At 59.2% G+C, this 21,033-nt stretch overlaps 1 protein-coding gene across 1 annotated transcript; it reads left to right on the forward strand.

Annotated features, from left to right (window-relative positions):
* The first annotated feature begins 7,435 nt into the window (after positions 1–7,435).
* On the forward strand, positions 7,436–19,477 carry LRPAP1 (LDL receptor related protein associated protein 1). The gene is made up of 8 exons (XM_019453814.2): positions 7,436–7,711; positions 10,941–11,085; positions 13,811–13,935; positions 14,781–14,901; positions 15,091–15,249; positions 16,222–16,304; positions 17,728–17,904; positions 19,170–19,477. The coding sequence occupies exons 1-8, from the start codon at positions 7,493–7,495 to the stop codon at positions 19,230–19,232; spliced, it is 1,092 nt and encodes a 363-aa protein (XP_019309359.2). The 5' UTR covers positions 7,436–7,492; the 3' UTR covers positions 19,233–19,477.
* Positions 19,478–21,033: the final 1,556 nt, after the last annotated feature.

The raw sequence follows: 21,033 nt of genomic DNA on the forward strand, positions 1-21,033 counted from the left end.
AAGCACCGGGTGCAGGGGGAGTGGGGGACCGTCTGGAGCCTGGAAAAGGAAGCTTAGAGCTGCCAACCTCAACCAGCCTCCTTTGGCCAGCAGATCCCACTTGAGTCTCTCGTGGGCCCGTTCTGGATCTGAAGTGGGTATGAGATCTTCACCATCCATTCCTTTTTCCATCGTCACCAGGGATGTGGCACCTAGTTTTTGACAAAAGGCAGCCTATTCTAGGACTGAGCTGGGAACAAGGGAGGAATTTATCCTTCATCCTTCCATCTATCCATCTGTCTTCTGTCTTCTGTCTTTCCATCAATTTATCCATAGCCCTTCATCTATGCATCCATCCATCCATCTATCCACCATCCATCCACCCACCCACCATCCACCACCCATCCATCCATCCATCCATCCATCCACCCACCCATCCATCCATCCACCCACCCATCCATCCATCCACCCATCCATCCATCCATCCATCCATCCACCACCCATCCATCCATCCATCCACCCACCCATCCATCCATCCATCCACCCATCCATCCATCCATCCATCCATCCATCCATCCATCCATCCATTCTTCCACCATCCATCCACCACCCATCCATCCATCCACCATCCATCCATCCATCCACCATCCATTCTTCCACCATCCATCCACCACCCATCCATCCATCCACCCATCCATCCATCCATCCACCATCCATCCATCCACCATCCATCCATCCATCCATTCTTCCACCATCCATCCACCACCCATCCATTCTTCCACCATCCACCACCCATCTATCCATCCATCTACCACCCACCCTTCAATCCTTCCATCCATCCGTCGATCCATCATCTACCCATGTATCCATTCATCCATCATCCATCCTTTCCACAAACTTTCACTGAGCAATAATTCTGGGCAACGGGAGACAGAGATGCAGGAGAAACAACTGATCTCAGAGAGCACACGGTCCAGAGGAAAGAGGACGCAGACATAGGCACAAGACAAAGATGCAAAAATGGCCAGCCTGTGGTCCACATCCTGGGGGGACAACTTGGGTCACTGGTCTGAGGAACAGAAGACTCAAGGAACTGGACGTTGTTGCCAGCAGTGTTTGATGCCCGCCATGGCAGCTGGCAGGGGAGAAGGTGGACAAAGGGGGTGATAAGCGGTAAACACGTGGTGAGGGGGTCAGCAGTGGGTGAGATTGGGGTGTGGTGAGTCCCAGCAGCTGAAGTTGCCGAGGCTGGGCACGGGGCAAGTCAACCAGACAGAGACAGGGTGGTGACTGCTGAGTGGGTGCTTGAGACTGTGTTTAGGGAGCAGGGAGAATTCACGGTCACAGTCACAACGCCTGGTGTGTGGCCATGAGAGTGGGCGACTGGCATAGTTGGGGTTCCAGAGGAGAGCAGGCCAGGGTTGTGGAGGGATCACCCACCTGGGGATGGAAACCACCAAGGACCACAAAGGGAGAAGCATTAGAGAGAGAGCAGTGCTGTTTTTGAAGGACCAGCGAGCACCCGTTTTCCGTTAGAGCAGGGTCAAGGGCACGTTCCGACAAAAGGTTCAGGAAAAAGGGATGTTGCTCGTGGCTGGTCATCGGTTCAAGAGGGCACCATGGAAGGTTTTAGGGGCTAGGGAGTGGTGGGACAAGGGGTCAGAGAAGGGGGTATCCAGAGCTATAGGGCAAGAGCTGGCCTGGGGGACTTGAACTTGACATCCAGAGGGAGAAGGAGCAGACCCAGATCAGTCCTCGGGTCTGCCAGGCAGATGGCAACACGGGCCTCACTCCTGCCGGGAGCCAGCTGAGGGTGACCTTGCCACAAGGCGCCTCCTGAAGTCATGCGTTTGTTTTGCTCAGAGAGACGTCCTGCAAGCGAGCTGCCCCTGCTTTAGCAGGTGACACATTCGGCCTGGACGCACCTCTTCCTGCAACACAGGAAAGCCTAGCTGTCTGTCCTCCTGAAAGGCGGGGGCCCTCGCCCTGGGGCTCCCTGGCACCATGTTTGTGTCTGGACATACGCCCCTTCACCCTCACTCGGCTCCACCCGGAGCCGTCTGCATCCAGCCTGGGCCACGGGTGTGGGAGAAGGGTGGTTGTGCCGCTTGAAGAAGGCTTTGGCTCTACTGTGGCTTCTCTCTCCCTGCGAGTTTTAGGCCTGGTCTCCATTTTTTTTTAATGTTTTTTTTTTTTTTTTTTTTGAGAGAGACAGAGACAGAGTGCAAGCAAGGGAGGGGCAGAGAGAGAGGAAGACACAGAATCGGAAGCAGGCTCCAGGCTCTGAGCTGTCAGCACAGTTAAGAGACTCTTGTTGATATTTACATACTTTCTTGGTAGTGTGGCTGGGTATAGAATTCTAGGTCACAGGTCGTGATCCTTCAGCAATTTAAGATTCACTGGAACTGTTGCTATCAAAAAGTTGCTATCAAAAAGGTTATTTTATACCGTTTACTGATTTTTCTCCTCAAAAGCTTATGAAATTTTATTTTTGCCTCCAGTGTTCTGAAATGTCACATTAATCTGCCTCAGTGTGGGTCTATTTTTATTCATTGTGAAAGTCACTTGATGGGTCCTTTCAACCTGGCAACTTCTGTCCTCTGGATCTTGAAATTTGTCTCGAATTATTTCTTCAATAGTTCTACCGCTCCTCACTTTCTCTCTCCTTTCTGAAACTTCTGTTAATCAAGCTCCAGGTCTCCTGAATTGGAAATCTAGGGTTTCTTCTTGTCTATTCTTTTCCTATCTGTCTTCTCTTCATTCCTTCAATCTCCTTTATCAGAGATTTCTTCAATATTATTTTCCTATATTCTACTTGGGTTTTTATTTCTGCTCTCATGTTCGTAGTTTCCAATAGCTGCTCTCGTTCTCTGAATTATACATATTTTCCTTCTAAGACATCATATGTTACATGTAATTCTACAATTGCGTGTGCGTGCATGTGTGCGTTCTGTGGATCTCACACCTTCTCCTGTCTCTGTGAGGGTAACAATAGTCATTTTTGCCCCTTTTTTCTCCCTGCATGGTTTTTGTTTTCTCTTAGTTGTTCTGTTGTTATTGCCTATTTGTTTTAGCCCCTCTATCTGTACGTGTCTCTGCCTCTCTCTTCCACATTAGGAGCTGTCCTTAGATTTGCACGAATCCTTAGCTGACTGCCCATGACCCTGCATGCTTGCATGAGACTTGTTGACGTAGGACCTCTCAGCGTAGAGTGATCTTGGTGGGGCCTCGTTGGGTTAACTCTGCTACCAATATCTTTGGTTCTTTCCTATTGAGATGGTCTGACTCAACAGAAACATTTCTTCTAATCTCCGATCTGGAGGCTGAGGACCCAGCTGAGCAGGGAAAGAAGACAGGAGCCTCTACAGTCCGCATTCAGGATGATTCAGTCCCTGCTGTACATGTGCACGTGTGAATTTTGTCGTAAGAGAAACTTTATACATAATGAAACCACAGATCTTAAACATACAATTTAATGGATTTTCACGAAAAATACACCCCTCTAACCGATATTTCAATCAAAATATCAACCATTTCCATCACTCCAGAAAGTTCTTTTGTGCTTCCTTCCAGTTCATCCCCAACCACCCACCACCCCACCATAAGCAACTAATGTTCTGATACCTAGTATCATAGATTATTTTTGCCTGATCTTGAACTTCAGAAAACGCAGTCATATCCAGTGTTCCCTTTTGTTTCTGGCTTATTGAACTCTTCATAATGGTAAGACCGGTCCATATCACGTAGCAGTTCGTTTTTCATTTTTTTCTTTTTTTTATACGCGTCTACCACAATTGTTTAACCATTTTCCTGTTGGTGGGCGCTTGAGTTGTTTAAAATCTTTGTCTGTCATGAATAAAGCTGCCAAAAACATTCTTGTACAGTCTTTTTATAGATACATGTTTTGATTTATCTTGGGCAACTTAGGAGTGGAATCGCTAGGCTTGATGTGTTCTTTCCAGCTCAGCTCTTTTTTAATTAAAAAAGATTTTTTTTAAGTTTATTTATTTTGAGAGAGAGAGTGCATGCGCATGAGTTGGGGAGGGGCAGCGAGAGAGGGAAAGGGAATTCCAAGCAGGCTCCTTTCTGACACGGTGCAGAGCCTGATGCAGGGCTCCAGCCCACAAACCGTGAGATCATGACCTGAGCTGAAACCAAGAGTCAGATGCTTGACTGACTGAGTCACCCAGAAGCCCCTCCAGCTTAGCTCTTAACTCAGGCAAAGGACTCAGGGAGCAAAGCATCCTGATGGGAACCGAAACTTCCCCTCAAGCAATAGCAGCTGCCCTGGGGCTAGTAAGACCCCTCCTTTCCTCTCCCCCCACCCTGGCCACTGACCCCAAGACAGTGATCATCCTGACCTTCACTGCCCAGCCGCATGGACCCACCAACCTTTATCCCACATTTCCTCATAGAAAGCTGGCTGTATCTCCAGCACTTTGGAGACAGTGTTTGAGCCCCTCGTCCGCTTTCTTCCAAGTGTTGTCCTCCTGCAATAAATCCCTTTCCTGTTTCCCCACCACTCGGCTCTCTGCCTTTGGATTTTGTCAGCAGCCGAGTGGCCAAACCTGGTCTGTTTGGAACCCCCCGAGTCGGGTGCTCTCACACCCCTGCACCCCGGTTACAAATTCATAGAACTGAGCCAATTGGATTGGGTCATAGAATAGGTATTTAATTGTATAAGGAACTGACAAAGGGTTTTGCCAAGGGGTTGAGCAGTTTCCACTCCCGCCGGCAAAGTATGAGAGCCTTAGTGGATTCATATTTTTCTCAACATACGACGTTGTGAACCTAACTAATTTTGGCTTTTCTCGTGGGCATGAGGCAGTGTGCTGAATACTAGGGATACGGGGGAGAGCGTCCTTACATTCTTTTTAAGGTGAAAGTGCTCAACATTTCCCCAATGAAGTATGATGTGCATTCTGCATTTTTTGTAGATGCCCTGATTCAACTGAGAAGGTCCCCTTCCGTTGCTAGTTTGCTGAGTGGTTTTATCGCAACGAACGGGTATTGGGCTCGTCGAGCACTTCTGCTTATTTGTGAATGTTACCCATTGGGTTTTTTCTCTTTTATTCTATTAATAAAGAGAATTACATGGACCCATTTACAAATATGAAGCCAAACTTCTTTATGTACTGTGGAATCCCATTGGCTAATATTTTGTTACGCATTTTTGTGTTCGTGTCCGTGAGGAATGTTGGTCTGGAGTTCTTTTGATCAGACTTGTATTTTAAAAGGCTAATTCTGTGGGCGCCTCGGCGGCTCAGTTGGTTAAGTGTCCGACTTCAGCTCAGGTCTTGATGTCACGGGTTCGTGAGTTCAAGCCCCGTGTGCTGACAGCTCAGAGCCTGGAGCCTGCTTCGGATTCTGTCTCTGTCTCTCTCTCTCTCTGTCCCTTCTCTGCTCATGCTCTGTCTCTCTCTGTCTCAAAAATAAACACTAATAAAATAAAATAAAATAAAATAAAATAAAATAAAATAAAATAAAATAAAATAAAAGGCTAATTCTGGTTGCTGTATCCAGAACAGGACTCCTCAGGAAACAAGGTAGAAGCAGAGAGGCCAATAAGGAGATCTTGAATCTGTCCAGATGAGAGGCGGCTCAGTAATTAGGTGACTTGGCAAGTCAAACTCCATCTTGTGGCCTTCACTCATCAGTCTGTGAAACAAAGACGGAGTACAAAGGAGTTGCTTATAGGAAGCAGGGTAGGGCAAGAAGTTATTAGCAAAATAAAAGAAAGGTTTGTTTCAGGCAAGGTCACCTTCCCTTAGGCGAAGGGCTGGTGTCTCACTACATACTTGATCTCAACATCCTTTGGAGGATGGAGTTTTATTTCACTGGTGCTGACCGGAAAATTCCTGGCTGGCCAGTTGAAACTACATTTCTGGGGGAGGGTGGAACTCCAGTTAGGTTAGATGTTCAGCCCTGGTTTGGTGACCTGGCCTACCACGACTCCATTTTCGATCTGAAGTTTTCGTGTTAACAGAGGTGGCCATATGATTGCTTCTAGGCAGTAGAACGTGCGCAAAAGTGATAGGCCTGGCTCTCCGACTCCCTCCCCTGTGATATCCTCTGTGCGCTCTCCCCTCGTGCCCAAGGGGAAGCGATCTTAGAAGCCCCGTGTTGACAATGGGGCAGCCTGGGTCCCCTTATCACCACCCAGGGGACAACTGCCTGTTGATCAGTCTCGAGCAGGGAAAAGAAAAAACCTCTATCCTCTTGGGGCCTTTATGCATTTTGGAGTTTGTTATAATAGCCTAAGCTAAGTAATAAACAGGATAAGTGCGTTTAATGCTAACAGCAGCTGGAACTTGCGCTCTGGCTAGAATGGAGCACAGGGACTGAATTTAACCTTTGTTGGAAACAAAACTGAACAACTGAACAAGACATACGAAATGATTGCTCCCACGATGCTAGGCATCAGGCGGGAAGGGTAGCAAAGCACTCCTTGACCGTGACCCTTTCGGACAACACAGGGCCCAATTGTAAAGTCCCGGAGGCAGGATTCCTCCCAAGAGGCCCAGGTACTCTCCACCCCCTTCCTTTGTCCTCCTCTTCCCTCCTGTGGGGATGTCCTCCCTTCAAGGCACAACACTGCCACCCTGGGAGGCCTTTCAGGTCCTTCTTAGCATATGGGTTCACCTGCCCCTTCTCCAAGCCCCAAAGCCCCTAGCTGGTGCCCCTACTCAACCACCTACCTCAAGCTACCCGAGGGCAGCGGCCTGAGGTTGGCTCCAGGGCACCACCCAACCCCAACACGCGGGCTCCCTAGGGTGAACTTTGCTGTAACAGGGTGGGGAGAAATGAAGCAGGTACGCACGTATCTCTAACACAGAAAAAGTGCGCGGAGTTAACTGTTAGGGATGCAGTTCGAAGACACTGTTGGGGTGCAGGTGCCCCCCAGTCTGGGGGAAAGGCTTCGGCGGGGCGGGAATGAGAAGCCCACACACCTGGACCGCCCTGGGACTCAGCTTGCCTTCCTCTGTCGAGTGAAGGAGTGGGCTGGGTGGTTCGAAGCGTCCTGACCGCCAAGCAGGGGCCACCTTCCAGGAAACCCACAAGGAAGGCTCCCTGTCAATGCCGCTGACGCGGGAACATATCTAAAGTTTCAGCCAGACAGGGTCCCCGTCTCTGAACTGTCTACTCTCCCTGCGGAGCAGATGGGACAGGGGCCCGGGGCCATCCCGGAGTCCGCGGCGCGCGTGGTCAGGGCTCGACCCTCGCTCAACCTCGCAAACCCAGGGAGAGCAGCCCAAGTCGCACTCCGCCTAAGCACGGGCGCCCGGCATCACGAGGCCGCGGCGTGGTTGTCTAGGAAACACTCACGTGCCCCCGCAGGGCTTCGCGGGCCTCGTAGTCCGCCGGCGGCCTCGCCTGGGCCGACCGCACAAGGAGGGACTACAACTCCCAAGAGGCGGCGCGGCGGGGGCGGGGCCGGCGCGCGGCGGGGGCGGGGGCGGGGGCGGGGCCTCTTGGGCTCGAGACAGGGGGTCTCGGCTGGCGGAGGAGGAAGATGGCGTCGTCAAGGCTCGGAGTCGGGTCGCGCGGGCTCCCGCCGCCGCCGCCGCTCTTGCTGCTGCTGCTGCTGCTGCTGCTCGGGCCCTGGCCGGCGGCGGGCCACGGCGGCAAGTACTCGCGGGAGAAGAACGAGCCCGAGCCGCCGCCGCAGCGCGAGCCCGGCGGGGAGTTCCGCATGGAGAAACTCAACCAGCTGTGGGAGAAGGCCCAGCGGGTGAGCGGCGGCCGGGACATCCTGTCACCTGTAACCCTGGGGCCGCGGGGCCGGGGCGTCCTCTGTCTCCTGCGACCGAGGGGGCCGCAGCCCGCGCTGGCGCTGTGATTCCTCCTTTGGCACGCAGATGCCGTGGTTGGGGGTGGGGGTCCTTTGGGAAGACCCTGAAACTCCCTTCCGGTCTTGGGAGACCCGACCGGGGCACTCGTGCTACATCATCCCACCTCGGTGTCTTGACTTTCTGTGAGACTGTCCAGTTCCCGTTGGAGACCAGTGCTTAGAGCTGTAGCCTGGGGGATGGGAACCAGGGTACTTCTGTCCACCGCTGTGGTCTTGTGACATCTTCCAGTGTTGCAAGACTGCAGTGGGGGTGGCCGAGGGCTGTCCTTGGAGCTTTGGGGTTGAGCGGAGCCCTGGTGGGTGCCCCTGGGCAGGAGCCACATGCGCACTGATCCTCTGTGGTCGGTGTTGGCCCTGCTCAGGGGTGCCTGGTGGCCCGGTGGGGGGACACGGGACAGGATGGGGGGGGGAGGGGGACACATCCTGAGCAGACCCACAGAGTGCCAGACCCCGTTCTGAGTGTTCCTATCGGGTTCTTATCCTGGTCTTGTGATTAAAACGTGTTGAAGCCTTGTCCTCAGAGGTGGGAGGGCTAGAAGGGGAGGGGAGATGGAGTCTCCTGTCCCCTGTTCTCTGCACACCACATTCCTCTGCTGCAGGTGGGACTTAGGAAGGGCAAGCTAAGGTCTCTGCCCTGACAGCAGCTCAGAAGCTGGCAGACCTCCTTGAATGGTGCTCTGCACACAGTCACTTCTGGCAGAGGTTTGAGTGGACCCTGGTTCCAGGTGACTTTTTTGCCCCTTTATTGAGATATGACTGACGTATGAAAAACTACGCATTTAATGTATTCATCTTGCTAAGTTTGAAGTTAGGTACACACCTGTGAAACTATCCTCCCCACGTATGCCGTAGACATATCAGTTGTTTCTGATGAGTGGCTTTCTTCTTGTGTGTTTGCTTGTCTCTTAGTTATTGATGATTTACTTACCTGTTTAATATTGAACAGGTTCTGTTTTGCGTTTGATTTTCTGCTAACTAGTTCTTTTCCATGTGAGGCGTTAACATTTAACTAAGTTGAAGAGAGTAAAACAATCTGGGGAGTGTGCCAGCTGTTTGCATATGAATTCTTTTCCTTTTCTCCTCTTTTTTTGAAACTTTTTTTCTGGAGTGTGGTGGGTGCGGCCAGAGGGAGAGAATCCCACGCAGACTCCAAGCTCAGTGCAGAGTCCGGCGCGGGGCTCGATCCCACGACCCTGGGATCGTGACCCGAGCTGAAATCAAGAGTCAGACCCAGCCAGCCGAGCCACCCAGGTGCCCCCCTTTTCCTCCCTTTCAGTAGGACTCGATGCTGCCGTGTCTGGGGCGTTACACGTGGCACGTCCCACACTGAACTCAACAGGCCTCGGTATTTGGGAGGAAGGGCGGCACCAGATCAGAACTGATCTTTGTGAGATGCAGCGCGTAATTCAGGTCCCCAAAGGCTTCCAACCTGAAGCGCAGTCACACGGGGCGTGACCGTAACGCACAGGTGGGCCCGAGTCTGCAGCTCATGGGGCTCCTGGCCGGATGTAGGCCCACTGATTCCCCCCAGGGTCCCGGAGAGGCGGACAGATGAGAAAGTAGGAGGTGAGTGGGGACCACAGCGGAGCCGGCTGGCGGTCAGAGAGCACTCCGGTCCTCTCCCCCTGAAGTCCCCAAGAGGAACGCCAGTGCCATTGCACCATCCACACGGCACTGGGCCGGGAGCCAGGCCCTCGCCGTCCTTGGCCGTGGGTCCCGATGCACACAGCCCTGCGCTTGCAGAGGGGAGACCCTGTGGGTGCCTGGGCTTTGGTGCTGTGTCCTCGGCCTGGGTGGACTACAGGCCCGCCTTTCCCAACTCCTCACCACCCAGCGCCCGATGTGCCCTTCCTGGGAAATCGGTGTGCCCCAAACCGTTGTCCTGTTCCTCTGCCCCGGGAGCCACGCAGGTCAGGCAAGGCTGCAGCCCCAGCTCCCCAGGGGCCTGGCGTTCTCCTGCGAGTGTCCACAGAGGGCATCCAGGTGACCACGGGGCCTGGGATGGAGCCCGGGAGGGCAGGCGGGTGCCATTTGAGGAGACTAGGGCATCTAGGTGGGGGCACACCAGAGGCTTTGAAAGGAAATGTTTTGGGCTTGGGAGCGGTGGTAGGGGTGTGGGTCCCGGGGAGACTAGTGCCTGCCCCAGGACAGCCAGCAAAGGAGGTGGTGAACCCACAGAGCAGGATCAAAGAAACTTCTAGAGAGTTGGAAGAGTTTCCTGCCCTAGGCCCTGCCATTCATGTGGTGCCATCTTCTTACTCCTGAGGAACTTTCCCTGGCTGTTTTTCAAGCTGGTGGACGGGGCCTGAGCTGACAAGTCCCAGGGAAAGGCGGGAGCAAGCTCTGGGTCTCCTCTTGGCCTCCCTGGGGGTTGGGCTTCTTTCCGGAGCCTCGGGGCCACTTAAGACAGCCGCGGGGCTCGTCCCGCCTCACCCCAGGCTGGGTCAGGGAACAGAGACACAGCACCGAGAGCCTCTTGTCGTTGTGGCGTCATTAGCGAGTGGCTTGCGGGTGGGGGCATCCGTGAGCCTCGTTCACTAACTGGTTTTCTTTTCATGTGGACGTTGTCCGTAATTTAGTGAGCCGGTCCCCCCAGTCGCGGTTTATTTTCTATCCTAGTTACATAACACAAGGAAAAGGGAAAGGTTTCCTCCCAGTGCTCTGCATTCTGTCCCTGCATCCCCCCACCCCCGTATCGGGGGCCCCACGGAGGCCCCCAGCCTCCGGGTGGGAGGCGGGGCGTCCTGGTGCAGGAGCCAGCCCGTCGCCGGGGTGGTGTCCTCAGGAGGACTGGCAGCCCCCGGGCTCAAGCCGCTGGCGGTGGGCAGGCCCTCACTGGGCGTTTCTAGGTCATGCCATGCAGTGGACATCTGGTGAGGCTGGCGAGGCTCCGTGTGCGAAGGCCAGTGGTCCTCGTCCCGCAGGGCGGCAGTGCCCTGAGGTTCTCGAACGGGAGCACGTGGGACGTGTTGACTGCCCGGGACCCTGACTCCTGCTGCTCGTGTCTTGTTGTCTCCTGGCCACCCTCTCTCGGGTCGCCGTCTCCGGGACTGTCCTGCCGGTTCTTCCTGTGGCCGGTTGTCCGAAACCTTCTGCTCTCGTTCCGTAGCTCCAGCTCTCCCCCGTGAAACTGTCCGAGCTCCATGCAGACCTGAAAATGCAAGAGAGAGAGGAGTTCGCCTGGAAGAAGCTGAAGGCTGAGGGCCTCGACGCAGACGGAGAGAGAGCAGCCAAGCTCCTACGCAACCTCAGCGGTACCTTCCTTTCCTTTTCTGTGTGGGGGGAGCCCTGGCCGCCGATTCTGACGTGGTCCGGGGCGGGTCCTCCGAGGAGCGGCCTTCAGCCGTGGACACGGCTGCCGGGCCGTTTGGGGAGGCTCTCGGCAGATTGCGGGGAGAGTCAGGGCAGGGGTGCCCGGACGCGTTGGCACTCGGCGGCTGACGGCCCCGGAGCTGCGTGGCCTGGGAAGGAGGCCGGGGCCACCGAGTTGCCCATGGTCACCAGGCAGAGTCCATAAGGAGGTTCCCGGAGTCTGGAAGGTATGGGGAGGTAGATTTCAGGTCTGTACTGAAAATAATCTCTTTTTTTTCTTTTAAGTATATTTCTGTAATTTGAGGGGGGAGGGGCAGAGAGAGACAGAGAGAGAGAATCCCAAGCAGGTTTTACGCTGTCCGCACAGAGCCCAACGTGCGGCCTGATCTCATGAGATCACGACCTGAGCCGAAATCGAGAGTTGGATGCTTAACCGACTGAGCCCCCCAGGCGCCCCAAAGATAATTTTCTAACAGTTACGGTGGAACGTAGTGAGCTGCTTGCTGCAACTATGTATTCCAGAAGAGACAGCGGGCGTCTGCCTCCGTCTCCCACTGTGCAAAAGACCTGCATCCTCGGGGCCGAGAGGTCACCTTCCTCCTGTCTGGCATGACTCAGCTCGCCGCCTGCATGCCCCGGGTGCCCCACATCGGCTGTGTCTTGGGGTCTGCTTCCGAGCTGACCGGTCTGCTGTCACTGTAGCAAAGAGCAGAGAGTAGGAGTCACGTCCCTGTTCGCCTGCTCGCTCCCGAGCCTGGAGGCCAGCGGCGCCCTGGCCTGTCACCTGCCCCGGGACGTGGGCGCCCTCGCCAGTCTGAGCCTGCTACAGCTCCCCACAGCGCAGCGCCGGGGCGGGGACGGTCGTGGCTGCAGGGCCGTATGTGGCCGGGCCCGGAGGCTGCCCGGGAACGCCCCCCAACCCCTCACGCTCGCGGAGCCGGAGGCTGGCCTGGAAACACGTGGAATGCTCGTCCTCTGTGGAAACAAGAGTCCTTTCTTGAGACCAGGTGTTCTGTGTCCACTCAGGTCTCTCTGAGGTACTTCCTGTCCCTACTCACAGGTGACAGAGGCTCAGAGGGTAGGTAACTTGTCTGTAGTCACAGCCGTGAGCACCGCAGGATTTGAAGGCAGGGTTTTCTGACCCAGCTGGTGATGTTTACCCAGCTGCCCTGCATCTCTTAACCCCATGAGACCCCTGTGGGTTGTTTGGGTCGTACTGTGCATCTGCTTCTGTGGTGAGGAAAGCGGTCTAACTGCTGCTTTACATGTGGCCGCACTCGAACGTGGCAAGACACATAAAAGGCCAAGGCAAGGGGCGCCTGCGTGGCTCAGTCAGTTGAGTGGCCGACTTCAGCTCAGGTCATGATCTCACGATTGTGGGCTCGAGCCGCGTCGGGCTCTGTGCTGACAGCTCGGAACCTGGAGCCTGTTTCGGATTCTGTGTCTCCCTCTCTCTCTGCCCTTCTCCTACTCACACTCTGTCTCTGAAAAAAAAATAAAGATTAAACAAAATTAAAAAAAAAAAAACCAACCCAAGCTGAGAGGACACTAGGCATGACTGCCCCCGGCCAGTGTTTGGGGGGCCGCCCCCCAGGGCCTGACCTGGAGCTACCAGCAGGAGAGAAGGCACTAGAGGGCCCGGGAACCTTCGTACGTCCTCCTTTCTGGAAGGAAGCAGCCCCCAGTGGATGGCGCAGGGCTGAGGCAGGAGAGCGGGAGGGCGTAGAAAGGTGGGCCGGCCCCCCGGCTCCCTCCGGCCTCCGTGGCCTCCTGGGCGTGGCTCCCAGTCCCGGTGGAGCCATCTGTTTCTGCGCGGGTGGCACGGGTTGCTCACATGCTGAGGTGATGTGGAAGGACTCCTCGGACCGGCGAGCTGGAGGCCTCCCCCTGCGCAGGCCGCTGGCCGCATCCTAGAGGTGGCCCGGGAGCCTCCGCGTGCCCTCAGTTCCCCCCCCCCCCATCCCAGTGCCATTAGCACAGCTGATGCCACACCTGGGGGACCACAAAGTGCAGTGTCAGACCAAGACTTGAGACAGGAAAGGGAGGACCAGGCATAACCGGATCTGTCCCAGGCTCGCCAGCCTCGTGGTCACCCCGGCCTTGCACCAGCACCTTAGGGAGCAAACCACACTGGACCCGTCGCCTTGTCCAGGCCGTTGGTTTTGACGGAGGGCCCTCCTGTCCCACGTTGAGTCCTGGACGGGTGGGTCCTGTTCTGTCCGCTCTGCTGCCCGGCCCTCACCATGGCCACCACAGTGTCCCCCGGTGCCCGACGGGGACGTGCCAAGGCTCCAGCGGCCTCACCCGTGAGGTGGGCTTCCTGGTCCATGGGGCCTCTTCCGGCTTGAATGCTTGTCTCTGGCTCCACTTCATGCTGAACCCAGCACTACTGGAATCCAGAACCCTCTGCCTTCCGGGGTGCTGAATGCAGCCTGAGACTCACGTGACCTGTGTTCTGAGGGGGTCCGGTGCGGCGTCCCCGCTCGGACCTGGGAGGCTGGGGCCAGCCCGAGCCCAACGACATAGTTCTCCCTCCTTCCCCGTCGCTCCTTCCCGTGCTCGGGGGCTATTGCGACTGCCCTGTGGCCGGGTGTGCGGAGCCTGGGCCCAGGGTCCTCTCGGCGCCAGTCGGCCGGTGGCCGGACGGAACACCTGTGTCTCTCCTAGTGATCCTGGCCAAGTACGGCCTGGACGGCAGGAAGGACGCCCAGGCCGTGAACAGCAACTACCTCAGCGACACCGCCGAGGACGACAGCCTGGGAGACCCCAAGCTGGAGAAGCTGTGGCACAAGGTACCCCTCGGGGCTCCCCGAGAACCCCAGAACGTGCGCCCTGGCGTTGAGAGTCAAGGGGAGCTGCTGGGGCTGCCTCTCTCTGCATGGAAGCTCATTGAGAGGGACTCCTGGGGGGCAGTGGTTTCTTCGTGGACCCATGAGGCCTCCCTGCCTTCCTGGGCCCCCAGCCAGGGAATCCCACGAGCCGTGTAGCTGCCGGAGTGAGGAGAGCGGGCCGATCACTCGTGAACACCCGGGCTCACGCGTGACACGGCTTTGTGGTTTTCTGTGTCCGGGTAGTTGGGGTTTGAGCCTGTGTGGTGTCTGGTCCAGAGAGCTGTGCTCAGCGCGGGACGGGCGTGCCAGGGCGGTGCTCACCCCCTGTGGTCTCCTGAGGGGGGCGGGGGTGGGCAGTGCGGGCGGTGGGACCGGGCGGTGGCCGGGGCGAGTCCCTCCACTCCTTCATCCCCCAGCTTCGGTCTGGACTACAGTGAGTGGGGCCAGGAATCGGGATTCTCACGCTAGTCCCTTGTCCTTGGTCCGAGGGGTGGAGCCGTGCAAGAGCAGAGGGAGCGGGGGTCTGCTGTGGCCACCGTGTCGCCTCGGCCCGTGGGGCAGGTGGATGGCGAGGAGGTGACTGGCCTGAGGTCCCTCCCCGGGGATCCTGCCGCTCCCGCACCTTTGGTGACCGTGACCCCTCTGCTGAGCCTGGTGACGTTGCTTTGTATTTTCCCGCCACGTCCCCTGGTCGGACGGTCATCGGGGCGAGAACGGGCCGCACACTTGGCCCGGGAGCCGGGGTCCCGCCTGGTCTGAGGGGCCGGGCGGGGGCGCGGGCAGGCTCACAGAGCGCGCTCCTCCAGGCGAAGAGCTCGGGGAAGTTCTCCAGCGAGGAGCTGGCCAAGCTGTGGCGGGAGCTCCAGCACCACAGGGAGAAAGTGCACGAGTACAACGTCCTGCTGGACGCCCTGAGCAGAACCGAAGGTGCGCGCGAGACCGCGGAGCCACCCCTGCACGCGGTCCCGCCCCGCCCCCCGAAAGTCAGCAGCCCCCAGAGTTCCCGGAGGGCCACCGGGGTCGGCCCGAGTGCGCCACAGACGGTCCTTCCTGCGGAGGGCGGTCCCGGGCAGCGGGCGCGGCGCGGCCAGCCCCTCACGGCTCCTGTCCCCGCAGAGACCCAGGAGAACGTCATCAGCCCGTTGGACGTGAGCCGCGTCAAGGAGGACGTGCTGCACAACAAGCACGCGGAGCTGAAGGACAGGCTGCGCGCCATCAACCAGGGCTACGACCGCCTGCGCCAAGTCAGCCACCGGGGCTACGGCGCCGAGGCCGGTGAGCGGGCGGGCGGCCCCCGGTCCTGCGCCCCGAGCGCCCGCGGCCCGGGGGGCGGGTCCCACGCCACCCCTCTGCGTGCTCCGCCCCCGCGCTGGTCCGCCCGCCCACGGTCGGCTCCCGCCCACGCCCCCCGCCTCAGCCCGCGGCCGGCCAGGAACCCTGCCTGGGTGCCCCTCTCCCCAGGCTTCTGGCTCGTCCGTGTGTTCTCCGTCACGGGCTCGGGCTCGGGGAGCGTCAGTGTGGCAGGTGCTTTCCTTGACCTGCGGACGCGGCAGGTCGGGGACATGGTGCTGGGGCCGCCCACGCGGTGCGGGTAACTCTGACCGCCCCTCCCCGCCTGAACCACTCCCTCCCAGGAGGGACCCGGCCCAATGACTCTGCTTCCCCTGTGGTGCGCCGGGTCCTTCGAGAACACTCCCCGCGAAGCCCGTTGAGGGCCCAGGGCAGGAAGGGTCCGCTGAGGGAGGGGCGGGCGGCTGGGCCTGGCTTGCTCCGGGCTTCCTCCAGGGCTGGAGGACAGGTGACTGGCCCAGCAGGGCCCCATCGCCATGTCTGCACAGGAGTGCTGGCTGGGGTCAGGGCTCCCTTCCAGGTGCTTGGTTTTGCCCTGGAGACAGGACAGGCAGTGGCCTGAGTTTCAGCCCAGAACCGTGGGTAGCCTGACACAGTCCTGACCCAGAGGCCCCAAGACTCCCGCGCCCTCTCCCCCGACTCCTGCCCGAGGTGGCTGTGCACCAAGGGAGACCCTCCCTGTCAGAGGTGCGGGTTAATGCTCGTGCGCAACCCGGGGCAGTGAGAGCGTCCGTCGCCAGGGCCGCGTGCTAACGGGGCCTTGGAACGCACGTGGGAACAACGCTCAGTGTGCTTCCCGAGGACACCGGACGCACGCGTGTCCAGACGTGCACGCTGCCCCGGGCATCATGGGGGGTGCCGCCGGAGTCACCCGGCCTGCTTCTGCCTTTCTGCCAGAGTTCGAGGAACCCCGAGTGATAGATCTGTGGGACATGGCCAAGTCCTCCAACTTCACTGAGAAGGAGCTGGAGTCCTTTCGGGTAAGCAAGGTGCCGGGAGACGCCGGCTCACGGTACCTGGTAGCACCTTTTAAGCTTTGGGCTGGCGTGGCGAGACTCTTCCCCGCACTGGGATTGACACAGGCCAGGGTTTTCACAGGTTTTTTTCCCTGTTGTCCCCCACGTCCCTCACCGTGCTGGCTGGCAGCCATGTGGGACCTCCGTGTTCACGTCAGGACAGCGCTGGCCTCCAGGGAATGGAGGGTCCGGCTCAGCTTTGGGTGCGCTGGGTCTGGGGACAGAGGGCTGGTGAGGAAGCACGCGGGTCACGAAGGCCGGGAGGAGAACGGCAGACCCTGCCTGTGGCCCTGGCAGTGGGCCCAGGGGGAAAGGCCTTTGGGTTCCCTGAGTGTCGCCTCTGCGGGTCATGCTGTGACCAAGCCGCCACAGGCCAGCGGGTCGGGCATCAGAAGGGCACAGGCGAGAGGCCGCCGTTCGCTAGGACAGGAGCCTGGGGGTGTGGGGCTCCGAGTAGGGCCCGTGGGGTGAGAGGTCATTCCGAGATGTGGGCCCTGGAGGCCGCTGCTGAGCTCACGTGTGCGGGGTGGGCCCACAGTCCCGGGGTCGGGGAGGGCAGAAAGGGGGGCCTCCGAGGAGTCCTCGGCGGGCGGGAGAACCAGGACGCTACGGCAGGAGACGCAGCAGGGAGGGCGGCGGGTGCCCAGCAGAGGTCCCTGTACCGGCGTCCGTCTGCAGCTGGGTGGGCAGGCCCGTCCTTGTGGAGCTCGGCCCAGTTCAGAGGGAAGCATGTTGTTGGCTCTCGTGGGCCCTGGGCAGGGCGCTTGGCCCCCGTCTGGAGGTCCCGAGGGGTTGACCAGTTAGCCGAGATCAGGATGTGGGGGATGAGCCAGCGAGCCTGACCCGAGAGCGCTGTGCGGGCAGGAGAGGCAGGAAGGGCAGTGTCACAGAGCCTTCCCAAGCTGGTGGCTGCTCCAGAAGGGACAGACGGCCACGGGGACAGAGGAGAAGACCGAGCAGTGCAGTCGTGGTCGAAGCCCAAGCCCCAGGTGTCAGGCTGCATGTGGGGTCGGGGCCAGAGGGAGCCAGATGCCCGGCAGGTTCCGTTCGCTGAGGGCAGGGTGCAGGTGCCAGGTGTGGGCAGGTGGCCCGCGAAGGCCGTCAGGTTGTGGCGGGCGCCTCCGCCCGTGGGCGTGCTCCCCTTCCACCTTCCCGATCAGGTGGCAGTGGGGATGGCCCCCTGGAGCTGCCCCGTCAGGCCGCACGTGGAGGGGCTCGGTGTGTGCGCCCTCAGGGGGCAGCCCCCTGCTTCCCGCGCTGAGCCCCATCCCCAGCGGGACCGGGTCCGAGCCCCAGGCGGGCGGCTGCCGCCCATGTTCTGGGGCAGCGGGAAGGTCTGCCCAGGGAGTCCGCTGGGGGACAGTCGGCTGTTCGAACGTTATTCTAGGAGGAGCTTAAGCACTTTGAAGCCAAAATTGAAAAGCACAACCACTACCAGAAGCAGCTGGAAATCTCTCACCAGAAACTGAAGCACGTGGAGAGCTTCGGGGACCAAGAGCACGTGAGCCGGAACAAAGAGAAATACGCCATGCTGGAGGAGAAGACCAAGGAGCTGGGCTACAAGGTGGGCGCAGTCTGCGGGGGGCCGGCAGGTGACCGTCACGTCCGCACCAGGACTGCGGCCTCCCGGAGAGCATCCCTTCCCTGGCCCCGCGTGTGCACTGCTCCCTCCTCCGCGGGGGGGGGGGGGGGGGCGGCGGGGGGCGTCTGGTGGGGGCACCTGCTGCCACCACACACCTCCCACCGGGGCACGGCCGAGCCCTCTCCTCTGGGCCTGTTTAGAGCCAGGGACACCTGTGGACCAACTCGTACTCTCGATCGGGTGACCCTGTGTGGGACGTGAGCCAGGGCCCGCGCGTGTGGGGCCATGGCTTTGGCACATTCGCGTGCTCGCGGCAGGGGGTCCCCCGAGAATCTGGTGTGGTGCGTGTGGAGGCCTCGTTTGGTCTCATGAGGATGGGAACCGTCCCAGGGCAGCGGCAGGTGGCCTGAGCAGAGTGAGGTCACTCTGGGGCCAGTTCGGTTGTTCCCGGCCGGTGACCTACGAATCACGTGCCCGTCCAGGCACGGAGGTTGGGCTCTTGACAGAGGAGAGCCCCTGGGTCAGACTCCACAGGAAAAAGAGGCAGCAGGGCAGTGTGGACGCTTGGAGGAGGGCTCGAGCCTAGGCTGTTCCCAGGACGCATGGAACACTCTGGAAACAGATGGGATGGGTTGTCTCTGGAGGGAGGGAGGAGGGATCTTCTTCTGTGCCTCTGAATCTGGAGCCACGCGGTGTCCTACCTGTTCACACTCAAAGTTTTAAGTGAAACAGGGCAGAAGCGGCACCGAGCGTGTGTGTGGGTCTGTGCCTGCGTGTGGTGCAGCGTCGGGGAGGAGGCAGGTGCCCGCGGGGGGCATCGGTTGTAGAGTGACGTCGCGGGGCGAGAATTTGCGGAGGGGAATCCGCTGTCATGGGGGAGGGCAAGCGAGCTTCGCCGCCGTGGGAGAAGGGCACGTGCTGGGTGGGAAGCATGCGGAATGGACTCCGTGGGGCCGGGGCCGACGGCGGGTTCCCAGAGGGAGCCGCTTCTGAAAGCAAGCGGGGTGGACGACGGATACGTTTCTCTTGTTTTTCGGGGCAATCTGTCTCCCGCTGCGTGTCGTTAGTATTTGGTGGTGGTGTCCCGGCCGGTGTTCGCTGCTTTTGGGATTTGGTTTTGGCCGTTTCCGGATGGGTGCAATTGTAAGTTAAAACAAGCAGGGAGCCCGGGAGTTTGCACTTTGCAGACTGCGCGTGTGGTTGCCGGGCGGATTGCCGCTGGGCTCACGCTGTGCCCTCGTTTCCAGGTGAAGAAGCACTTCCAGGACCTGTCGGGCCGCATCTCCAGAGCGCGCCACAACGAACTCTGAAGGCCGGGGAGGAGCGGGGCGCCGGGCGGGGTCCGCCCAAGGACGGGCCCGGGCGCTCCGTGGCGACGCTTGACGCGCACAGAACCTTGGAGGAGGCGTGCGGGGGACTGGCCGGGCGTCCGCGGTGCGGGAGGACGGCTCCGACTGCCCGAGTGCCCGACGGGGGCGTGTCGGACTCGTGAATCTGCCCCTGGAGATGCCGCGTCCGGAAAAACGTGTCGCGGGATTTAAATGGTCTGACGTGATCTGACGCGTCTTGGTGGTCTCACTGCACCTGCGTCTTGTTTCTTTTTTGCCCCCGCACCTCACTCCCCGGCTTCTCCGTTACGTGATGTGGGAGGGGCCCGGGGCCTCAGGGCCTCAGGGCCCCAGGGCCACGGTCCCCCTGGTTTGACGATTTGGAGTTGAGTTGGGGGTGACCTGGCCCAGGCCCGCTGGGGGCTCAGCCGGCACCTCCCTGCCCACCTCTGTGGCTGGACTTGGGAAGAGCCCACGAGCCCACGGGGCCTCCGTGTCCAGCACGAGTGCCTGACTGTGTCGGGGGTGATGGCTCTGCGGGACCATTCCCTGGCCTCACGGCCGACGGTCCACACAGGGACCTGACACACTTCTCAGAGCTGAACCTGGAAGAGGCTTGACCCCAGTGCTGCCCCGCGGCATCAGCCACATCCGGGTCTCAGCGGGAACCCTGGGGTCCGCCAAACAGTCCATCCCTTTGGCGGTCACTGCGGGAAGAGTCCAGTGCAAGGGTGGCGTGCCAACTGGGTGTGTCAGGACACGGTAAAGCTGAGCAGGGGGGTGGCCCCACCACAGGCTCCTGCGTGGGCCACTGGGCGAGGGGCGGGCCTTCCTGCTGTGCTCCCCTGCCCAGGAGCCTCACCCCGGGCCCCTGTCGTGTCTCCTGACCGGGTCTGCCGGGGTGGCCCTCCCAACACTGCGCACACGGCTCTTGCCAGGCCTGACGGGCAGGGCAGGGCAGGGTGAGGGACGGCTCAGGTGACGGCCGAGGCCCAGAGAAGGGCCGGTCGCCAGGCCTCCGCACTCCAGGCCACACACATTCTGAGCGCCCCTGTGTGGGGTGCAGGGCCCAGGAGGAGGTCGGGCCCAGGACATGGAGGCAAACAGAATAGGACCTCTGACTCAGTTTACCATCCAAGAAACCGACTTGAGGGAGCTCTTGGCCTTCAGTCAGAGGTGCCAGAGAACCAGACGGGTCTTCATGGTTTGTCGTTGCCTCTGCCACTGGAGGAAGCCGGTATGTGTCAGGCCCCAGGCCGGGCCCAGGAGTCCTCCCGAGTGGGTGCTCAGGAACCCAACCCCAGGTCGCCAAGTGGAGATGACCCACCACACTCCTCTCCTACAGCTGACCACGCGGCCCCCCCACATTCATACACCAGAACCTAATTCCCACGGTGAGGGTGTCAGGAATGGGGCCTTGGGGTGATCAGATCACGAGGGAGGAGCTGCACACAGGACCAGGGTCCTTGTAAGAAGAGGCCCCAGAGAGCCCCCTGGCCCTCCACGGTGCGGGCACGCAGCAGGAAGTCTGCGTCTGTGGTCCAGGAAGCAGCCCCCGCCAGAACCCCGTTGCCCCCACCTTGATCGTCACTTCCGGCCTCCAGAACTGACAGACGCCTGCTGTTCGAACCACCCAGTCTGTCTCTGACCCAGGCATCGCTTTCTTGATTCAGTAAAGCTGGGCTTCCCTGTTTGAACTTCATGGGCAAGAAATGAGAGCGCACAGTTGTGTGGGGTTGGGGGCAGTGTGGCTTCTAGCTGGCGTGTCGAGATGCAATCGTAT

This window comes from Panthera pardus, unplaced genomic scaffold, assembly GCF_024362965.1.
Source record: "Panthera pardus isolate Hobbes unplaced genomic scaffold, ASM2436296v1 HiC_scaffold_13, whole genome shotgun sequence".
In the NCBI taxonomy this organism is placed as follows: domain Eukaryota; kingdom Metazoa; phylum Chordata; class Mammalia; order Carnivora; family Felidae; genus Panthera; species Panthera pardus.